This window comes from Neolamprologus multifasciatus, chromosome 9 (genome assembly GCF_963576455.1).
Source record: "Neolamprologus multifasciatus chromosome 9, fNeoMul1.2, whole genome shotgun sequence".
Taxonomy (NCBI): Eukaryota; Metazoa; Chordata; class Actinopteri; order Cichliformes; family Cichlidae; genus Neolamprologus; species Neolamprologus multifasciatus.
In genome coordinates, this window is record NC_140447.1 from 18,396,204 (window position 1) to 18,415,963 (window position 19,760).

General features: G+C 41.0%; 2 protein-coding genes across 8 annotated transcripts in view; both read left to right on the plus strand.

Moving 5' to 3' along the window:
* gramd1c (GRAM domain containing 1c) lies at window positions 1-15,413 on the plus strand. Of its 2 annotated transcripts, none has more exons than XM_085173487.1 (18): window positions 1-156; window positions 715-823; window positions 1,117-1,240; window positions 1,718-1,818; window positions 2,221-2,316; window positions 2,409-2,489; window positions 4,632-4,750; window positions 4,836-4,992; window positions 5,147-5,306; window positions 5,401-5,544; window positions 5,968-6,086; window positions 6,197-6,339; window positions 7,714-7,817; window positions 9,010-9,180; window positions 9,588-9,654; window positions 9,828-9,947; window positions 10,320-10,425; window positions 11,419-15,413. In XM_085173487.1, the coding sequence occupies exons 2-18, from the start codon at window positions 731-733 to the stop codon at window positions 11,485-11,487; spliced, it is 1,974 nt and encodes a 657-aa protein (XP_085029613.1). In that variant the 5' UTR covers window positions 1-156; window positions 715-730; the 3' UTR covers window positions 11,488-15,413. The 2 variants fall into 2 exon arrangements, with proteins under 2 accessions (XP_085029613.1, XP_085029612.1); XM_085173486.1 differs by having other exon boundaries at window positions 718-823.
* The window catches only part of zdhhc23b (zDHHC palmitoyltransferase 23b), a 14,739-nt gene continuing 9,228 nt past the window's right edge, over window positions 14,250-19,760 (plus strand). The window contains exons 1-3 of one of the 6 annotated variants that reach the window (XM_085173490.1): window positions 14,256-14,366; window positions 17,512-17,633; window positions 17,753-17,910. In XM_085173490.1, coding sequence (XP_085029616.1) covers window positions 17,601-17,633; window positions 17,753-17,910 — 191 coding nt within the window. In that variant the 5' untranslated portion in view covers window positions 14,256-14,366; window positions 17,512-17,600. Of the gene's footprint in view, window positions 14,449-15,521; window positions 17,634-17,752; window positions 17,911-19,760 lie in introns of those variants that run through there. The other 5 variants (XM_085173492.1, XM_085173495.1, XM_085173493.1 and 2 more) reach the window with 5 other exon arrangements.

Below are 19,760 nucleotides of genomic sequence, written 5' to 3' on the forward strand. Positions count from 1 at the left end.
GGCCGGATAAGATGCACCTGCAGGAAGGCGTGCCAAGAGCACTTTAAACTCGGGAGAGCCTCGGAGTTGTGTAGGACAAACGGCTGCGTTTTTATTTATTTATTTATTTTAACCTCGGTCACACATAGCAGAAATCCTGGGTCCACTACGTGACAGGTAAGTGCGCTCATTAGAGAGCACGTGGAGATGTAAATATAAGCTTGATAAAGTATCTGATCTTTGATAGTCTTTTATCAACTTGAGCTGTTTGACTTGGCTGCACATCAGCTGATAGCTCCCATCTCTCATCTCTATCTCGGCGAACGGGAAAAGGGGGAGGCTGCTTTAAAGTCATGACTTTTTTCTGCTGTCAACTTTTAACTTGTGGCCACAAAACCTGCCCTTTTACCGAAGGTAAGCTCGTGGTAAGCTTTCCAGTTTACCACGAGATCGTGCAGGTTTCTGTTCAGTGGCATGCCTGCACATCCTCACTAAGCTCTCTAGTCAAACCAGTTCCGTTGAAGCGATAATGACCTCCCCAGCGGCCCTGATGTTTGTTGACATTTTGCAGGTTATTAAAGTTCAACCCTCCAAAAAGAGCTTTCCGCCTCGTCCTGACACCCGCTAAACAAAGTTTAAAGCAATAACGCTAAAGCACGAAGGGTTTAAACATAGCATATTACAGCATAGTCAAATTTATAAACCCACATATATCAATGCACTTTTGCTTCTAAGCAGCGCAGCAGAGCAGATGGACCAGGTATCCAACCGGTCAGGAGTGGGCAGTGATGACATCACAGATGATACCTCACTGCCGGACCTGAGGTGGAGCTCAGATGAAGATGTAAGGAAAAAATACAACTAACATAAAGCTGCTGCTGCTCCCGTCAGTGCCATAAACTGTGAAATGGAAAATCTTTCACTGCCCCCTTGTGGGAGGCCATGTTTCCTCCCAGCACAAAGGTGTGATTGCCTTTTCCTCTCTGAGGCTCATAAATCTGCTCATCATCTGGAGATGTTCTTTATTTTACATGTTAATCTTGGTTTTACAGATCTCAACGTTTTGTTGTTTCTTTCACAAATTCTTTCTCTGCATTAAAGTCCTCGTGTCATTAACGTGAACTGTTCCTCTGTCAGAGCTCTGACGTTCAGACACAGTGCCTCGCGGCACCTCAGCCTCCTGTGCCAACCTACAAACAGAGGCTCGAGGAGTTTAAGAAGCTGTTCAAAGAGCTGCCTGAAACAGAGAGACTCCTAGTGGGTGAGTTGAAAAGGCTGCCATTGTTGGGTCTTTCATTGTGTACATCAGTTCCATTCTTTATATCCAAATGCATCATAATATTTATTTTATTTGTGTCATGACATTCAATTCTCTATGGGCGCCTTTGCATCATTTAATCTCTGTAAACGGTGCACATCATTTATTATGTTAGAGCTGCTCGGGAACCTCCAGTCACATAAACAATGATCATTTCTCGAGCTTTTAGCAACAGCCAGAAACCCACAGTTGTAACAATTTAATGAGCACTGCATTTCAGCACCAGTTTTTTTTGTTTGTTTGTTTAAGTTCAATATTTTAAATGATAAAAAGAGATCTGCTCACAAAAAAGTTTCTCTGTGAAAATGCTCATCTTTATTCCAAATGCAGTTGAAACCTAAAAACTGCAAACACAGTTCAGAGACATTTATTTATATGCATGGCGTGTCTGCTTCAGCACTCTTCTGTGTTTTTCCTCAGATTATCCGTGTGCCCTCCAGCGGGATATACTTCTACAGGGACGCATTTACCTCTCAGTGAACTGGGTCTGTTTCTACAGCAATGTGTTTCGTGGAACAAAGGTAATAACACTGAAGAGAAGGATGGAGAGCAGCAGGAGGAGGGTGTAAACTATTTGCTGGCGTTTTCTTAAGCTGCAGTGTGTTTGACCTCTCAGTATCACTGTACCCAAGAGGTTAAACTCACTGATGATAGATATGTGGAGAAAATCCCAGCAGATAAGCAGTTTCTGACACTGTGACCAGTCCATCTGGAATAAACAACCAAAGTCACTTGTATCACCTTTCTCCACTCACCTGACTGGAATTTCAGCAGATTGTCTTGACTGTGTCTATATGCTTAAATCTACTGTTGCTGCTATGTGATTGGCTAATTAGATATTTGCATTGGTGAACAGATGACACTGATATTTGTTCTTCAAGCATGCACATTAACCTTTCACTGTTATTATTATTTTTAAATAGATCACTCTGACACTTAAAAACATCACAAATATGACGAGAGAGAAAACTGCTCGATTCATTCCCAACGCCATCCAGATCTACACGAGTACAGACAAGGTACCAAACGGCAATCATTCAGAGCTGGTTTAACATATGAAAAACACACATTTGCTTATATTCGGTTTCTCTCTTTGTATTTTCACTCGCAGTTCTTCTTCACTTCCTTCTCAGCAAGAGAGAAAAGCTACCGGGAATTGTATCGCATGTGGCAAAACACGGTGCTGGGTAAGGTAAGGCCCTGCTTCGACCACCTGTTGTTTCCTGCAACAGCACATTGTCCCAATCGGTACAGTACTCATGTCTATGTGCAACACTAGTTCATGTTTTATAGTCATTTCCAAAAGCACTGCTGTGCGCAACTCCTCCAAAAACACCAGTGGTCCTGTGACTTTATGCAGCATTTATCTAATCAGTTCAGAGTACATATCGTGCTCCACCACCCCAGCCACAAACAGTCTTCCTTTGAGGTAATCAGTCTTGTTTAGTTATTGCATGTAGGGTTAACCATCTGCACACAGCACTGGTGTTTGTTCACGAGTCTAGCAGACACAAGGGTTTTATTTTATTTACATGTGTTAACCTGCATGTAAATGAGGGATGTACTTTCAAAATAAACCCACTGGAAGTCACCTTTCACCTTTTACCCACTTCCTGTGTAGTAAAGGTAAACAAATAAGAATAAACAAGAACAGTTTTATTTGTATTGTCCGGATTTTTTTTTTTTCATAGTAAAATTAACGATATCTCACTTGTGTTAAACCTGGACATGCAAAGTCCGTAAATAAGAAATATGTTGTGCATATCAGCTGCTTCCAAAGTTTAAGGGTGAAACATCAAAGTTTACTAAAGTGCAGAGCCTTCAAAATGAACTCGCAAGTCAACTCTTAAACCCCAACTTGCAAGCTGCAATACTGTCGCTGAAGAAAGGGTACAAGCACTCAAAATGTCAGTGAAAGTAAATGATAAAGGCCACATATAATTTATTTATTATGGCGTCAGGAAAGCCACTCTAACAGAGCCCAATAATAAAAAATATAAAAGGTAGAAAAAAGCACAACAGGTTTGATTTAACGCAAGATTCATATTCAAAATTAAACGTTTTGTGTTTTGTTTTTAATACTATTTTTCTTTAATTTAAGCTTTAAGTGATTTGTACAGCATTTAATCCCCAACTGTTTTTAATTTAGATTTTATACATGGTCATAACGTTGTTTTTGTTTGTTTGTTTTAATTGAAACTATTGTCGTCATATATATATATATTTTTTTCCTTTTCCTGAAAGTGATCAAATTAATTCAAATGTAAGATGAATGCGGAAAATTCCACTCAGGTTAAAGCAGTAGCTTTGTTTTGGGTATTGAGACTAAAATAACCAGCATGGTTATCATAGGGTTTAAGATGAGAACCATACAAGGCGCTTTGGTATCGGCACTGATTAATTTGTTAATCGCTGAACTTTGGACTATCCCGTCATCTGTCTTTAGCCTCTGCCTTGGCACTATGGCAGCCTCTTCTCGTGGGTGTGGGTCTCCTGGGATCTGCAGCGCAAACACCTGAATCTAAAAGTTCATTGACCTCTGCAGGTGTGGCCAGGACGGCTGATTTGCATTGACGACTGGCCTCCAGTCGCACTTGACGCTTCGCTGGTGTTGAAGGGTTTACTCTAGCAAAAATAAAGAAGCTTCCTGTGGCTGTTTTGGGAATAAGAGAACGGGAGGTACAAAAAGCTTTCTATTTACCTTTTTTCACTGGAACAAATCTGGGCGGCGCGTCTTGGACTCGCTTGAGTTGTCTACTTCCTGAATGTGAGTGCGCTGTGCGTCCAGGTCACCGATCACTGCCTGGGAGCCAGTTAACACTCGCAGCTGTGGGATTGTTGTCCTTTAACGCGTAAGTAAAACCCGCGTGTACGGATCTCAAACGTTTTTGTGGGTTTCATGTGAAACAATAATTCGTTCTCATTCGACAAAAACGCGTAAATTTCCAGTGGAATAAACGGGTCTACAATAATCTCGTTCATCTATTTTTGAAGTGAAGATCTTGTTTGTGTAACACTGTTTTGTGTCTAAAAACTGAAAGTCCCGCTTATTAACACTGTATGGAAGCTTGTTCCTGTAGTCTGCTTTTGAACCTTTGTCTGCCAAGGGTTAATGCCAAAGTGTAAGATGAGTATCTATGCAGGTCAGAGAGATAAGGTCAGCCAGTTTGTCGCCCATGGTGATAATACAGCAGGTTTGCTTGATCAGTTTGGGAGTTTTTTCTTCTTTTCTTCCTTTGTGTGTCTGTGTGCTTATCTCCTAGGTGAAGACCTCACGTGTCATTCATTTCAAGCAAAACGTCATGGTTGACTTGGCTTTTCCCATCTCTTTCAGTCTCTGACCAGCCACGAGTTATGGCAGACGGTTAGACAGCATTATGGTTTTGATCTTGGCTTAAGCTATGAAGAGATGGACAGCTCACCGATAATAGCAGAATCAAACATGCAGACCAGGTAAACGCACCTACACCTCCATCTCCAGCCACACGCATCGCATGACATGTTTAGAATCTGATGTCGCCCATTTGTTTGCTTGCAGCCTGACAGCGAGGCCTGGCGGAGATGACGGTCCAGGGAGACTAGAGCGGCCCTCTGTCCTCCGCATCCCTGAAGTGGAAAATGGACCCTTGGACACCTCCACACCTCAAGGGGAAGAAATGCCTTCCCCTATTGGCTCACAGAACTCGCCCAACTTGGTATTTAAGCAATCATGTTTTTAATACTGCAACTGTATATCCATCTTATTTTTGGAAGAATTATGACAAAACTAGCCATAATTGCACCTCAGATCCAATTATTATAACAGACCTCAAAGGAAAACAAAAACACAAAAAACTTGTCTTCTTGCAGGAGGACTTTCGTAACACCCCTTCCCAAAGGCGCAGTCCGGCTCCCCAACTGGGCCGCCTCGTCCCGGAGCGTGTCTCCAAGTGCTCCTCCCTTTCTCTTGACCTTAACGCCAACGAGAACGGCGTGTCTGAGGAAAGCGGCTCGGAAAGCGAAGGAGAAGGTGACAAGATGCGGCTCGGGGCCTGGTGCGTGCTTAAAACGTGTGGTTTTGTTTTTTGTGGTTTAATATCTTTCTTCCTCTCTTCTCTCCTCAGTGGAGGACCGCATTGGTCTGTCTCAGGTGTCCGGTCGACAGTATTTGAACCGGGTTTTCCACATCGGTGCAAAACATATGTTTGAAATTCTCTTCACCGACTCCAGCTTCATACGCAGGTTTATGAATGCCCGGAAGATAACCAGTAAGGCTTTTTATTTAAAAAAAGAGAAAAGTTTTCATTCAGATCTAGCAAATAAAAGCTCTTGTGTAAATGGTAAATGGACTGGTTCTTATATAGCGCTTTTCTACTCTTCTGAGCACTCAAAGCGCTTTACACAACTTGTGCATTCACCCATTCGCACAAGCACATTTCTCTAGGTGCTTTTCTAGATAACATTCACACACATTCATACTCCGATGGATGCATCGGAGAGCAATTTGGGGTTAGTATCTTGCCCAAGGATATTTGGCATGCAGACTAGGGGAAGCCAGGAATCGAACCACCAACCTTCTGGTCAGTAGATGACCTGCTCTACCACCTGAGCTACAGCCACCCCCAAATTGAATACTTGAATACTGTGCACTGTGTGTGCACAGTATTCAAGGTTGCCTTTTGTGTTCTCAGATATCACCTCTACTGCCTGGCAAAAAGACTCTTCTGGTAACATGAAGCGGAGTCTGAACTACACAATAACCATCAACAACCCTCTGATTGGGAAGTTCTCCACTGCTACAGAGTACCAGGTGTGTTTACATCAGCGTGAATGACGCTTCCAAGCTCAACTTGATTAATTTATATGTTAATGTTGTTTGAACTACGCCTGGCTGCTTATTTGTACTTTATTATCTGTCAGACGCTGTACAAAGAATCCAGGGATGGTCAATATTACCTCATAAACTCGGAGGTGTACACACATGACGTTCCCTATCATGACTACTTCTACACTCAAACCCGCTACTACATCATGAGTAACTCTAAAAGGAAATGTCGACTAAGGTAAAGTGTCAACTTTTATTCTGGGTCCGGTTTATTTGGCACTACACTTAGACAAAGCTAGGTGTACTTCATATTAAACTGTACAAAACTAGCAATTTTAACATTTATTAAGTGGTAAACGCACAGTTATATCCTAATTAGAAACTGTGCCATGTAAAAACCTTCACCCACCTTTCATGTCTTTATATTATGAGTCAGTTACTTTATACTCTACCTGATCACATTTTTTAGAAAAAAGAAAGTATACTTTATTGATCCCCGTGGGGAAATTCCTCTCTGCATTTAACCCATTCACTCAGTGAAGCAGTGGGCAGCCATTGAGCGCCCGGGGAGCAGTGTGTAGGGACGGTACCTTGCTCAGGGGTACCTCAGGGTAGCTGTTCAGGGGAATCGAACCCCCGACCTTCCGATCATGGGGCCACCACTCTACCTACTGAGCTATCCCTGCCCCTTTTAGTCACTTAACAAAGACTTATAATTTAACCATTTTACATTTAGACACGGAGTAGTGCGGTGGTTAGGATGGTCACCTCACAGGGTTCTAGATTCTCCAGTTTCGTCCCAGAACATTAATTAACTGTGGATGTGAGCATTAAAGGTCGTCCCTCTCTGTGTTAGTCCTGCATTACATTAGCAACTTGCTAATATGTGACTTTGTGACTCTTGGCAGCTGCTCAAATGTGATTTTTTTAAAAAAAATTTTAATTTTAATTTTATTTATTTTTGGCCCATTCTTCTACAGTCTTTAAATCCTGGAAGTTGTGTTGGCCTCATCTATGAACTCTGACCCCCTAGTCCTTTCCGTAGATCTTTCAATTGAATTCAGGTCAGGTGATTGGCCGGGCCATTCTAGCAGCTGTATTTTCTTTCTCTGAAACCAACCTAGTTTCCCTGGCAGTGTGTTTGGATCTGTCCCATTTCATCGTCTTCATCCTGCTAGATGGCAGCAGATTTTACTCAAGAATGTCTCTGCACATTTTTCCGTTCATCCTTCCTTTTAATTAAATGAAGCGTGTCAGTTCCATATGCTGAAAAACAGCCCCACACCATGATGTTCCCACTTCCAAACTTCATTGCTAGTTTTGGGGTGATATGGAGTGCCTCCAAACATGGCGTGTATTGTGCCATCCAAAGAGTTCAGATTTGGTCTCTTCTGACCACGCCATTATCTCCCAGTATTTCACGGGTTTGTCTAAATACTGGTTCCTGATTTGGGCACCGGGTCGAGCAAGCAAGGCTAATGCAGAGGCTTTGTTTAATTTGATGCAAAGTATATGTTCATCACACATTATTTGTGTAGTTAACCATGTTATCAATAAGTCTGACTTTTACTTTTATTCTCCTTAACTGGATTTTACTCTGTCATGTTATCAGGGTGTATACTGATGTAAAGTACAAGAAGCAGCCATGGGGCCTCGTGAAGTCCTTTATTACCAAAAACTCCTGGAGCGGCATAGAAGCAAATTTCCGGCATCTGGGTGAGTAGACGGCCTCATCTCCACGCTGTGGAGGGAGAAGAGGGCACTTGCCTGTCTCCTTTCTTCAGCCTGTGATTTTCTTTTCCCTGATCTGATATGAACGAAGGCTCCAACATGCACCGGGCTCTACAGCAGTGAATCATATTACTGCTGCATCTGCAAGTGGAGAAGCAGGGGCAGGCCATATGGCCAGAATAAAGTTGCTCTGATCAGTTGTTTTAAGATCATTAAAGCTTGAAAGCATCTTCATCTCTTGTGTACATTTACAAGGGGGTTGTTTATTGTTAATGCAATAAATATAAAGTCTAAACACCCCTGTTTGTCAGTAGTAGAACACATCATGGCACCATCTAAAGAAACAGATGAGAAACAAAGTCGCAGACATCTATCAGTCTGGACACTATTATAAAGGCATTTCGAAGGCCTTGGGACTCCAGTGGACCACCCTCACCCACTAATAGAGAAAACTTGGTCCAGTGGTGAACCTTCCCAGGAGGGGCTGGCCTACCCTTAGTTAGATGACTTAAATCAGAGGCCTTTTTTGCAACACGGACCGGTTTATGTCCGACAATATTTTCGCAGACCGGCCATTAAGGTGTTGTGGATAAATACAACAAAATAAGACCAGTACTGGTTCCAAAAAATATTGATTTATAACACATGGAGAAAAAAAGACCCAGGGAAACAGAGTTAATGATAAAAACTATTTTTAAAAAAATGACAATTAAAAACTACTAAAATCCTGAAACCCGTAAATTTCGCACCCGAGCCTAATCTCTCGCGGCCCAGTATCAAGCGAATCACAGCCCAGTACTGGCCCGGGGATTGGGGACCGCTGACTTAAATCGACAACTCATCCAGGTCACAAAAGAACCTGTAACAACATGTAAAAGAACAGCAGGCCTCACTCGTTTCAGTTAAGGTTAAGAGTTCATGATTTAACAATAAGGAGACTGGGGGAAAATGGCATACATGAACGGCGTTCCAAGAAGAAAACCACTGCTGACCACAAATAACACATGCACATCTCATATCTGCCAAAAAACATTTGGGAAAATACAGTGTTGAGATGTTTTGGCATGACCATAAACGGGCCAGGCTGTTCATGCTGATTGCTTTTGCTAAGTTAACCCACCTGTTTCCTTTTTTTTTTTTTTTACTTTTGGTTTTGCCCTGTGATTACACAACACAGAATCAGAACTGCTGGAGGAGGAAGCAGAGATGAACCAAGGAGGTGGAGAGGCGGGGAAGATTGGTGGGCTTCGCAGGAGGAGGCGGACTTACAGCCGGACTCTGGCAGAGCATTCAAAGCCCAAAAAGCAGTATAGGCACGACGCTGAGCAGCACAGAGAAGGCAACATGGGTACTGGCGCCTTTTAATAATGAAACTACAGTTTATGAAAATGGGGTGGTGGGATCATTATAACTGTGCTTGGCTTAGAATTAAACACTTAAAGTTGATATTTTCATTGTAATGGCCTAAACTGGATGCAAGTAATCCTTAATGTGGGCTTAGACATTTAATACACTTTTTACTGTACACTTTGAATAGGAAAGACTCAAACCTGTCATAACTGTGTCATCTTAAGTAGAGTTATGGTACAATCTTTTGACACACTCAGAGAACAGCAACTTTTATACCTCAAGCAAAAAACTGCTTGTCATTAAGAGGAAGTGTCTTGACAAATGTGATGTGCTCTGAGTGCAATATTATCCTCATAGGACTGCTAGTCAAAAACTGTTGTGTTGATGTTTGCTGCTGTATTTCAGGCCCTGTAGATATGAAAGGTCCGTATCGATGGAATGTCACAACAATAGTGGCTGGGATGAGTGTGGTGTAAGTTACCACACACACACACACACACACACACACACACACACACACACACACACACACACACACAGAGAAAGATAACGGTTTGTTTTGACTTACAAAAAAAAAAGTTTTCGCCACTTCCGCCTGCCTGCTCTGTTGGTCAGATTACTCAATACCTTCTGCCTTTTTTACAGTCTGCTGATCCTGACGATGCTGAATCTAGGCTTGTTTTTTAAGCTGTGGGCCATGGAGGATGTGGCCCAGCGCATGTATCTGACTACAAAGCATCGCCTGAGGGAGAGGAGCGAGGCCAGGTCAGTTGACTTCCCACTGCTTCTTTGTGACCTGCGAATAACCGAGGACTGTTCATAGATGGTACCTGTAATAGCTGTTGCCACAAGCTCTCAGAAAGCAGAAGTCTTAGTGTGGGTGGACGGGAGGAAGGGGTTTGTCTTCCTCCAGTTTTGTCTGGCCGTTTAAGCAACCCACATACAGCACAAGAAAGCTCTTGTTTTAATGACTCAGTGTTCAAACTGTCTGCTTGTCTGCTTCTGTGAATTTTTGGTGTTATGTAAGTGACATCAGTGGCCTTCTTTCACATTCTTCACTTCATTTCCGTTACTGTTTTTTCTGTAGCAAAAATACCTTACACATGAGAATGAATTCCTCCATTTGTTATTTAACAGCTTAGCTGCTAAGTATGGATCCAAACTGGGAGCAGCGTTGAGGTCTCCAGAGGAGCTGCGCTTACTCAAAAATGTACTTCAGGACTCCATTAACCTCTTAGAACAGGTAGGTTGTTTAAAAGACCAATTCATCACAAAATTAAATGTAAATATTTTTCCTTTGTTTATATTTGTTCTGTTTTGGTTTGATTTGCTCATTTTTGCATATTACGAAGGCCTTTTTTTTTGTTTTTTGTTTTTTGCCTGTCAGTGACGTACTCAAAATCCTGAGTGACAAGACTGAACTGCACATTTAACAGCTGACATTTATATAGTTCAGTGAGTTTCTGTTGTGATGGGGTCTGTTTTAAATAGCAAAGCACGTGCTTGTGTTAAAGTGCAGAGCATCGTGGCATTGGCACGAGTAAGGAAAGAAAGGAATTATCTGTTTCTTAGTGTTGTCTTTCAGCCAGACTGCAGTTCTCCCATATCTTTGCAAACAATACGGCACCAAAATCCTGAAAAATGGCAGACTGACATTTGGATTCATGTTTACTAAACACATGCTTTTTTTTTAATTTGTGAGAACTTCAAACATTTAAATAGCTATATACAGTGGTGGAGTTGAGATAAGAGTAATTAATTACTCTTATCTGTGAAGGCACCAATGTTGCTAAATGAGCAGGATAAGCAAACCAATTTCTGCAGATATTCTAGCAGAGAGACTGCAGCTCTTTGCCTGCCCTCACTCCAGACGTCGAAAATATGTGGAGCATTATAAAATTAAAGAATCTGACAAGGAAGGCTTGATCTCTTGAACATATCTTATCCTGTATTAAGAAATGTAAATAAATGTTGTCTTTGTTCTATTTCCATTAAATGCAGACTTGTACTATATAGAACAGTTTTAATATCATGGCACTCTTGTGATTTACACAGCTTTTTAGAGTGATTCACAATTAGGCTCCATAAACCTAAAGAGTTGGAAGAAATATCAACACGTCTGTTTTTTTGTTCGTTTTTTTTTTTTTTTTTTTTTTGGGGGGGGCAGGCAGTCTGTTATGTTAGCCCAAAGCGTAATGCAGGTGTTCAGCTGGTCTTGTACGTGTTCTCCTTGCAGCTTCGTACTTCACTGGTGATGCTGCAACAAAATTTTGCAACAGCCAATCACACTGCAGCGCAGCAGTGACGCAGCCACGCCTGGTGACTACAAAGCACCTGTCCCTGTGGGTAAAACGACACTGAAGCACTGAACTGTCTCAGAGGATACCTCTGCTATCCACAGATGTTGCCATGTGGGCATCCCCAGGCACATGCCATGTTTTCTCCGTGGTTATGCATCCCGAAGCCTGTGGTGAGGTATCAGGTGCCAGGATGTTGTTTGTTTGTTTTCTAAGCTGTGGACTGACTGCTGGGAGGAGGATTATGTTTCACCAGAGCCTGGTTTAGATTTCTGCAGATGACTACTCCCAGCTCCCGCAGCTTCCATAGTTATTTTAATGAGCCTTGTGCCACATGAACTGTTGTGAATACTTTAGTTTAGTTTTATTTTTGGGATGTGAGTCAATATTATTTAAGCTTTTTGCACACATTTACGTTTTTGCACGAGTCTTATGTGTAAGGCTGACTTGCGCTCCCCTCCCCTCTCCCCAATAAATCCCGCTAATCAGTGACTAAGACTTGAAGGATCATCTACACACTGGTCTCGAATCATTTTGTACATGTATACTTCGGTTTTTCTGGCCTGCTGATATTTCAATGATTACACTGGTTCTCTCCTGGACTTTAAATGAAGCAGACCAGAACTGATCCTCATCACCTGTCCAGGTATAATCAGGGTTTTTGGGTACTTTTTTTTTTTTTTTTTTTTTTTTTTTTTCCCCTCTGCACTGATCCAAATTTAGAACTGTACGATTTTGTAGTTTAAAATGCTTTTGATGAGGTGATCTTTCAGCGAAGGTGTCGGCTCGGACTATCTCAGTACTGTGAACTCACTCTGTCAACACTAGAGGAAAGCTTGTTCTATGATTTCTTTATCAACCTTTTTTTAAATTTTTTTTTTTTTTTTTAAATTCTTAAGGTTTACACATGTCATTCTTGAATTTGAAGACCTTCCTGTACGTATAAATCAATTTTGTTGAATTTGACTGTGTTTGGTCCTGATTGTTGTCGATGTCTTGTCATTGATCATTTTAATAAATATTACTTTTGCCAGAAGTTTTGACTTTTCCTGGAAACCTTTAAAATATAAACACTATTTATATTTAAACTCTTAATGACGATTTTTCTAAATGTCTCAGTGCAAATAATGAGCTTAATTTCCAAGTTTGCTGCTTTCTCTTGTTGCGCCAGTGGAACAAACAGTTTCACCAGTGATTGATTTGGAACCTGGTATAAGGCTGATCTGTGTTGGCACAGTGATATTTATCTTTGGAAGAATCTGACTTAACTAAGAAAGAACTGCCATATAGACTTTTTTTCTTTAAAAAAACAAAAACCAAAACAAAAAAACCCAAAACACACACAGATTGTGTTGGTAGGAGCTGCATAGGTACTCTGCTGGGGGAAGAAAAAGATTAAATGGGACTAAAGCCAAATGTGTCTTCATTATTTTGTCACAGGTGAAACATAATATGATCGAGAGCGTTTAATTATTGACCACAAGTCTGTCCTAATTCATCCTCAAAGGAAATTCTATTTCCTCTGTAGTATTCACTTACAGTAGTGATAGCGGGGACTAAACTGCAAGGAGACTCATTTATATTGCGTATGGCAGGATTGCTGTTATCCTTATATGAGCATTAATAGTTAATTTGTAGTATTAAGTTATAGGAAAAAGAAATTACTACTTGAATGTTTCCATTTGGATTTGCATGTTTGAATTCAGAATTTTATACCCGATGGCTTTCCTGAGGCATGCTTAAAGAGATCCGTATATAAAACATTTATGTAAAAGCACAAATAGAACCCCACCAAACAAACATACAAATAAAAGCATTATTTGATGTTAAATTAGTTTTCTCTTTAAGTATTCAAAAAGCAGACTATGGACAGCGTGCATTGTTCTGGTTATATATTTCTGATATGACTGAGCCATGATGCAATATGATACGTACACAGATAGCTAATATTTCAGGCTCAGATAGGTGGGTCATTCCTAGTATTTGTTGCAATTTGAGTCCACGTGAAGGAACTGAGATTAATGTTAAAACATCAGCTTATCTGATGAGGCATTGATGGGACTAGTTCTTGAGATTTTGAGTCTACAAGACTGAGTCAATTTTCCTAAATCTTGCCTGTGACATATGCTCTCCATACAGTAATAATTAAAGACTAAAACTGGAACTTATAACAATTAAAACTAAACCGAAAAATTACACTATGGAAACTAAACTATATTAAAAGCAATCAGATGGCTATGTATCCAATATAATCACTTTTTTTTTAGCACACGTGTGTTAAACTGCCATGTCCACAATCATCAATCATGCCTATATGCATATATCATGCATATAAGTTATAAAAGTCCAAAAAATGTTGGCATTCTCTCTTGCATAACCAAATGTGCAAGAGTAAGATAAACTACTTATAATTAATTTATAACGGGACGAAGCTTCTCACAAAGACCATTAAACTGACTGTTTGTTTTGATGCAGTATTGGTACACAGCTTTTCCAGCACTTCACCTGAGCACAGCTGTGCATGCAGCAGTAGCAGCATCATGTGGGAGTAGGCTAGGCGGGGAGAAGGCACTTCATGTGACGTCAGTACAGAAACAGTTCAGCCAGTTTGGAGAGGAGGAAGCAGGACTTCTCTGTGTACCGAAACCTGGACGTCCACGCAGAAGACACCCCCCGGCTCCTGCAGGAAGCACCAGCCGAGCCGGACACACAAACCCAGCCTCCGCCCCCAGCAGTTGCCGCCGTTCCGGGGTCACTTCACGCGACTTGCATTTAGCTGCAGAAACACCGGATACGAGCTTCCGAGACTTCCGTTAAGAAGCACGGCGGGGGAAAATCGTTTCAGTCGATATTTCTAGAGGCTGGCATGTAGCAGCCCCGTGTGCAGGTATGTTTACCCGGGTTTGTGGGGTCGTGAAACCTGCTTTGACGCAGTGTGTCGCTCCGGTGAGACGGCGGCTTGTTGGCAGGTAAAAATAAGTGAACGTCGGTTAACTGTGAACTGCAGTCTGTAATTATGTTACCTACAAGCTGCAGGATTCATTGGGTTAAATGCCAGGGAAAACGGTGAAGTCCTAATATTTACATTCAGTCGAGTTTAAAGTCACAGCGTCTCCAACAAAAACTGATTTTTACTGAATGTGTCAGCACAGAATCCTGTTACTGGGACAAAAGTTTATTATGCAAGGTATAGTTTAGAGCAGGTGTGCTGCAGACAAAAATAACCGATGATGTTAATTAATTATTCATAAGCAGGCGTGTATTTAGTTATTCTAATGCCACCTTGGCTCCCCATCTACCCGAAGTAAAAATATTATTGAAAACATAAGTTGCAGCTAGCAGCAGTTTTGTGAAGTAACACTTGTCTCAATAGTTTTCTATGGAATGTTCATGTTTATAACACTCAATAGTCTCTGACTATGCTGACTAAATGTGGGGTAAGGAGTTTGCAGTAAGGCTACAAATAACCTGAAAGCTAGTGTGTTTTTTGTGTAAAACTCTTGTTTACTTTTTTATATGCCACTACAATTGTTGTAACTTTTGGTTATCTGTAATCGCAGCTGCTGTTCTGCGTGGTAATCATTTTTGGGTTTCTGTAGGGATAGTTCTGTGGATCAGCACATCTCTTTTACAGCCTTGTTTCTTGTGAGAAAGCAACATGTGGGGCATTCCCTCAGTATGTAGGATTGGGAGGTGGGAGAAAGAATAATAAAGTGCGACATCTGGTCATCCTACCTATAAAGTATATATTAAGCTACAGCCAGCCACTGTTAGGTTCTCTGCCTGGGAGGTTTAGCATGGTGTCTTGGTTGGTCAGTTGCCAGGTGTGTAGGTGTCTAAGAAGCTGACTTCCAAACGAGGTGTAGCTTCCTTGACCACTAGTGGTACATTCAGACCCGTTTTAGGAAGTATGAGGATATTGTTGCTCTGAAAACCCCCCCCCCAAAGGTGGTATTCTACCAATAGGAAGCCATGGGAACATGCGTTGGTCTGGATACATCCATGAGAGCTTAACTATGTAAATGTTAGGCATAGATAAAAGTGCTGTGATTGTGTGTGATTGGGATAATGAGACGTGTAGTATCTTAACTTGAGTAGAAAGGTCCTATATTAGTACCAGTCCATTTATTATTTGAGTCTTTGCACATGTACAAAGACTGATGTTGTAAATCCTGCTTTCTGCCGAGCACTGAGTGGAGGTGGGGCCACTTTAAGTACTTTTTATGTCTTTACAAGCTTCAGGAATTTAACTGTGCAGCTATGCCTTTTAATGTACAGTCATTTGAACAGTGACAAAATCTTCCTAATTTTGCTGCTGTACACCAGTTAAATGTATTTGTAATGAAATGGGCAAAATGTAATTAAAGTGTGGACTTTCAGAAAGGGTTTAGAATAAAAGTCTGCACTAAAACTGAGGATTTGCAGCCTTTTTTATGTAGTCCCTCCATTTTCATGAGCTTAAAAGTAAACAAACTAATGTTCCAAATGTTGGGATTATTTTAATAATTAGATGCAAATCCCATTTAGTTGATGACTCCCTAAACCCACGGAGCTCAACATGATCTGAATTTCCACCCTTATCCATCTGTACTCAGTGTTTTACAGTCATTTTTTAACATTTGACTGAAATTGTGCAGAAAGAAGCTCAGTAGCTTAGGAATTCAATCTGCTGCTGTTAGGCAAATGTGTAAACCACTACCCTATTAGCTGCTGTTGGCATGCTTTTGGTACAAAGTACTGATAGCGTAACAGTTGATATTACTACGTGATATTATCAATTTGCAGATCTCTCCGTATCAACATTTATAACAGCTGATAAATGAAAAAAGTAAAGAAGAAATGGGAGAAATACCATTCAGGCACGCTATCACTGTTGATGTTGCATAGTTTGTCCACTAGAGGGCACTGCTGGTAACAAGGTAACAAACCTGGTAAGAAAGCAGTAACAAACCCTGATCCAAGCATAGTGTGAACGAGTAAATACACATAAAAGTACACATAACAAGTGTTAGGTACATTGGTTTATGTTTTGTGTGTATGCGAAAAAAAAAAAAATCAGCTAATATATCAGATACTGGAATCCCCCAAATATCGGTTGGAGTGATTGCATATCGGTCTGTCTCCATTTCTTTGTCAGCAACAGGCATTGAGACACTGAGACATTGTTGGAGGTTTCCTTGTCACACTTCTTTGGCTCTGGTATATAGTTAAATGGGAATGTTATTTTATGCTGTTTATTTTCCCATTCAAATTGAGAGTTTGGCCTAGGATGAGAATGAGCCTCGATTGTGTTAGACAAATATGGTGTTTACAGCAAAAATATATAAAATAAGTAAAGCAAGCATCCTCGACAGTTGTAATCTAGAACTATTAACTATGAAAAATGTTGCTGATTTGCTTTCAGCTAATAATCAGAGTTGTAAAAGTGACGTCTTCCATCCTAAACGACAGCAATTCCTAGATATTGAAGCAAAATGATGTGCTTTTCCCTGCAAAGCTTTTTGGCGAAAGCATTAAACACCACAGCTGTAAAATTGCTGAGTGCAACAGTCACACTGTAAGCCCTTGCAGCAGTATTTTTCTTTATTTGTCAGGGAGCAGATGTGCTGTTTGGTGCTAGCACACACCCATTAATCAGTACATGTAACCCAATCTGTCCTCTCTTTAGGCTCTTACAGATCCAAGGGTGCCTGGAAGGACCCTAATTAGATGCTGGTAACCTTTTCTGACCCAGAATGTCCTTTTTAACACGTTAGCATGATTACTGGCTGAGCTTTAATAATAACACACAATTTCATTCTGTGATTTATTGCTAATCAGAGGCTCATTCATATTCATCCCAAAGATAGAGGTTTAACTCAGCTGAAGGATTAACCCCACTTTGTCATGCCATGATTGAGAGGCTACCTAAGACCTGCCATTGCTATAACTGCTGACACCACCTCAACCCAAATCCATATCCATCTGTGCCACATAAACAAGCCAGTGTGCGGAGGGTGGGGGGACTGATCATTTGCTGTAAATCATTAAAGGGTGACAGATGTGTGACAGATGTGAGGACAGGAAGTGAAGTGAAAGTGCTGTGGAAATCTGTTCAGAAGCACTCCACCATCTAAAATGCATGCAAGTGTCTGGTAAGCTGCTGCATGAAAAGGTCAGTTCAGCAAAGTGGGCTTTTAAAGGTATTTTCACTTAATATGTTTCCCTTCCCTTTGATCATCTGCAACTTTTCACTTTCCTTGAACTCATTACCTTTTTTAAAACCTCTGACAGGCTGCAGGGCTCTCTGTAATGAAGAGGCAAGCCAAGAAGGTGCTGGAGGAGGAGGCGGCGGCCTTGTGCTGCTGCGAATACATGAACAGACACGGACAGCGCAGCCATGTAGCAGCCTGCTGCTGTGACTGTGAGGACCTGGATGATGCCTGTGACAGGTGGGAAATGCAAGATTTAATTTTAGCCAAGATAGACAACTTGTTTTTGGTGTATTTTGATGAAAATCCATATTAGTCTTTAGGTGAATTGTAATTCGATTGATCTGAACTAGACTTCTGTCCCTCCTCTGAGCTGTTTTTGGCCAATCACAGGTCCTGCTAAAGATCATCAGTTTTTAGGAGAGAATGAAAAAAGTTAGTCGGCTAAGGATTAAAGTCCATGTTTCTTTAATGTTTTTTTTAGATTTTATAAATTTAGTAACAATTTAACATCACAGTTGAAATGTTACTGGTTCAGACTTTAGGAGATTTTCACAAAACTACATAACTACAACAAACACACAGACTGTAGTTAAATCAAGACAAAAAACTTTGTTTATAAATAAAAAGGAGCAACCTTTAAAGACCTGTCATACCAACAGAAATAATACACAGTAAACAGAAAACAAAAACACAAATCAGACAATTTGGTCAAATTCCTGGACTCTTTGGACAAAATCCAAAGAGAATCACATCATTTTCATACCAAAGCTTCTAATATAGCAGTGCTGGGATCAGTGACTCTATGTGAAAGATCCTTGGTTTGACACTGGGAGGAGACATTAACCCAGTGTCATGGGGTCACATGTACACGTGTACTCTCAGTGCCCAGTCCAAAACCCGGATAAATGGAAGGGCTGTGTCACGAAGGCCATCTGGTTTAAACACTGTGCCAAATCATTTACAATCACATAACAGAACAGCTGAAAGTGCTCGTAATTCTCTGCTGCTGCTTGCATTATATGTGCAAAGGGCACAAACTGTCATGCTTGTTCTTACAGAGACACTCTAACAGAATTATAACCCAGAAAGTAAATTTAAAAATGTAACTACTGTCTTAGTTCTGTCTATCTAAAACAAAAGATATCAGATAATTTTATTTCTACCCCATCAGTGATGGGAATAACGGCGTTACAAGTAACTATCGTTACAACGCCGTTACCGTTACTAACAAGGAAAACTTTTTTTTCAACAAACAGACGGTTGAAGCTGTCTTCAGCTTATTGCACCTTATATCAGTTGCACGGAAGCAGCTGTCTATGTAAGTAATCAGGGCCCCCCAAGATCTGGGCGCTACAGCTTTAAGCAGCTGCGCACGCGCTCCCGCGGATGGCAATCACTTTCTGCCTGACGATCACTTTTTGGCACAACACCTGGAGCTAAGGGAGCAAAACAATCGCATGAGTGCTGCTGTTTGACTGAGGAAGAATAAAGTAGTCGCGGTAAGCCAATCACATGACCACTTTAAGATGACAAAGCAACAAGGTGATGGATACCAGTTTTTAAATTGTGTTGATAGGCTACGTAAAACCAGAGTCATGATAAACAAAATATATGCTGCGTTTGTTCCTGAATAGTTTCGTCACGTTTAGGACAGAGCTAGCAAGCACTCTCTGCTTATGAGCAAAAAACAACAACAACAACAAAAAAATCCTCTGCCCTTTCGTGTTGGTGGAAAAATGCACCATGTCAACCAATCAAAAAATGATATGGCAACATGACATTTGGTTGTTTAGGAAGAGGGGGAAGTTTTAGGAGTGATGGTGAGAGAGAGAGAGACAGCAGAAAAAGAGAGAGAGCGAATTTTGAGATGTGAGAGATTTGTGACGTTTAGCGTGTTTGGGGTGTGTAGTTACTGTGTTGTCTTGTGTAGTTAGTGTGTAGTGTTGTGGATAGTTTTGTGTTGTGTGTCAGAACAATGAGGCGACTGCTGTCTCCAGGTAGAGAACAGGAGTGATACACCTGCTGCTGTCAGACCTGCAGGTATCAGGCTGTGATGTTCTCCTTTATAGTGGACAAAAATATTTGGA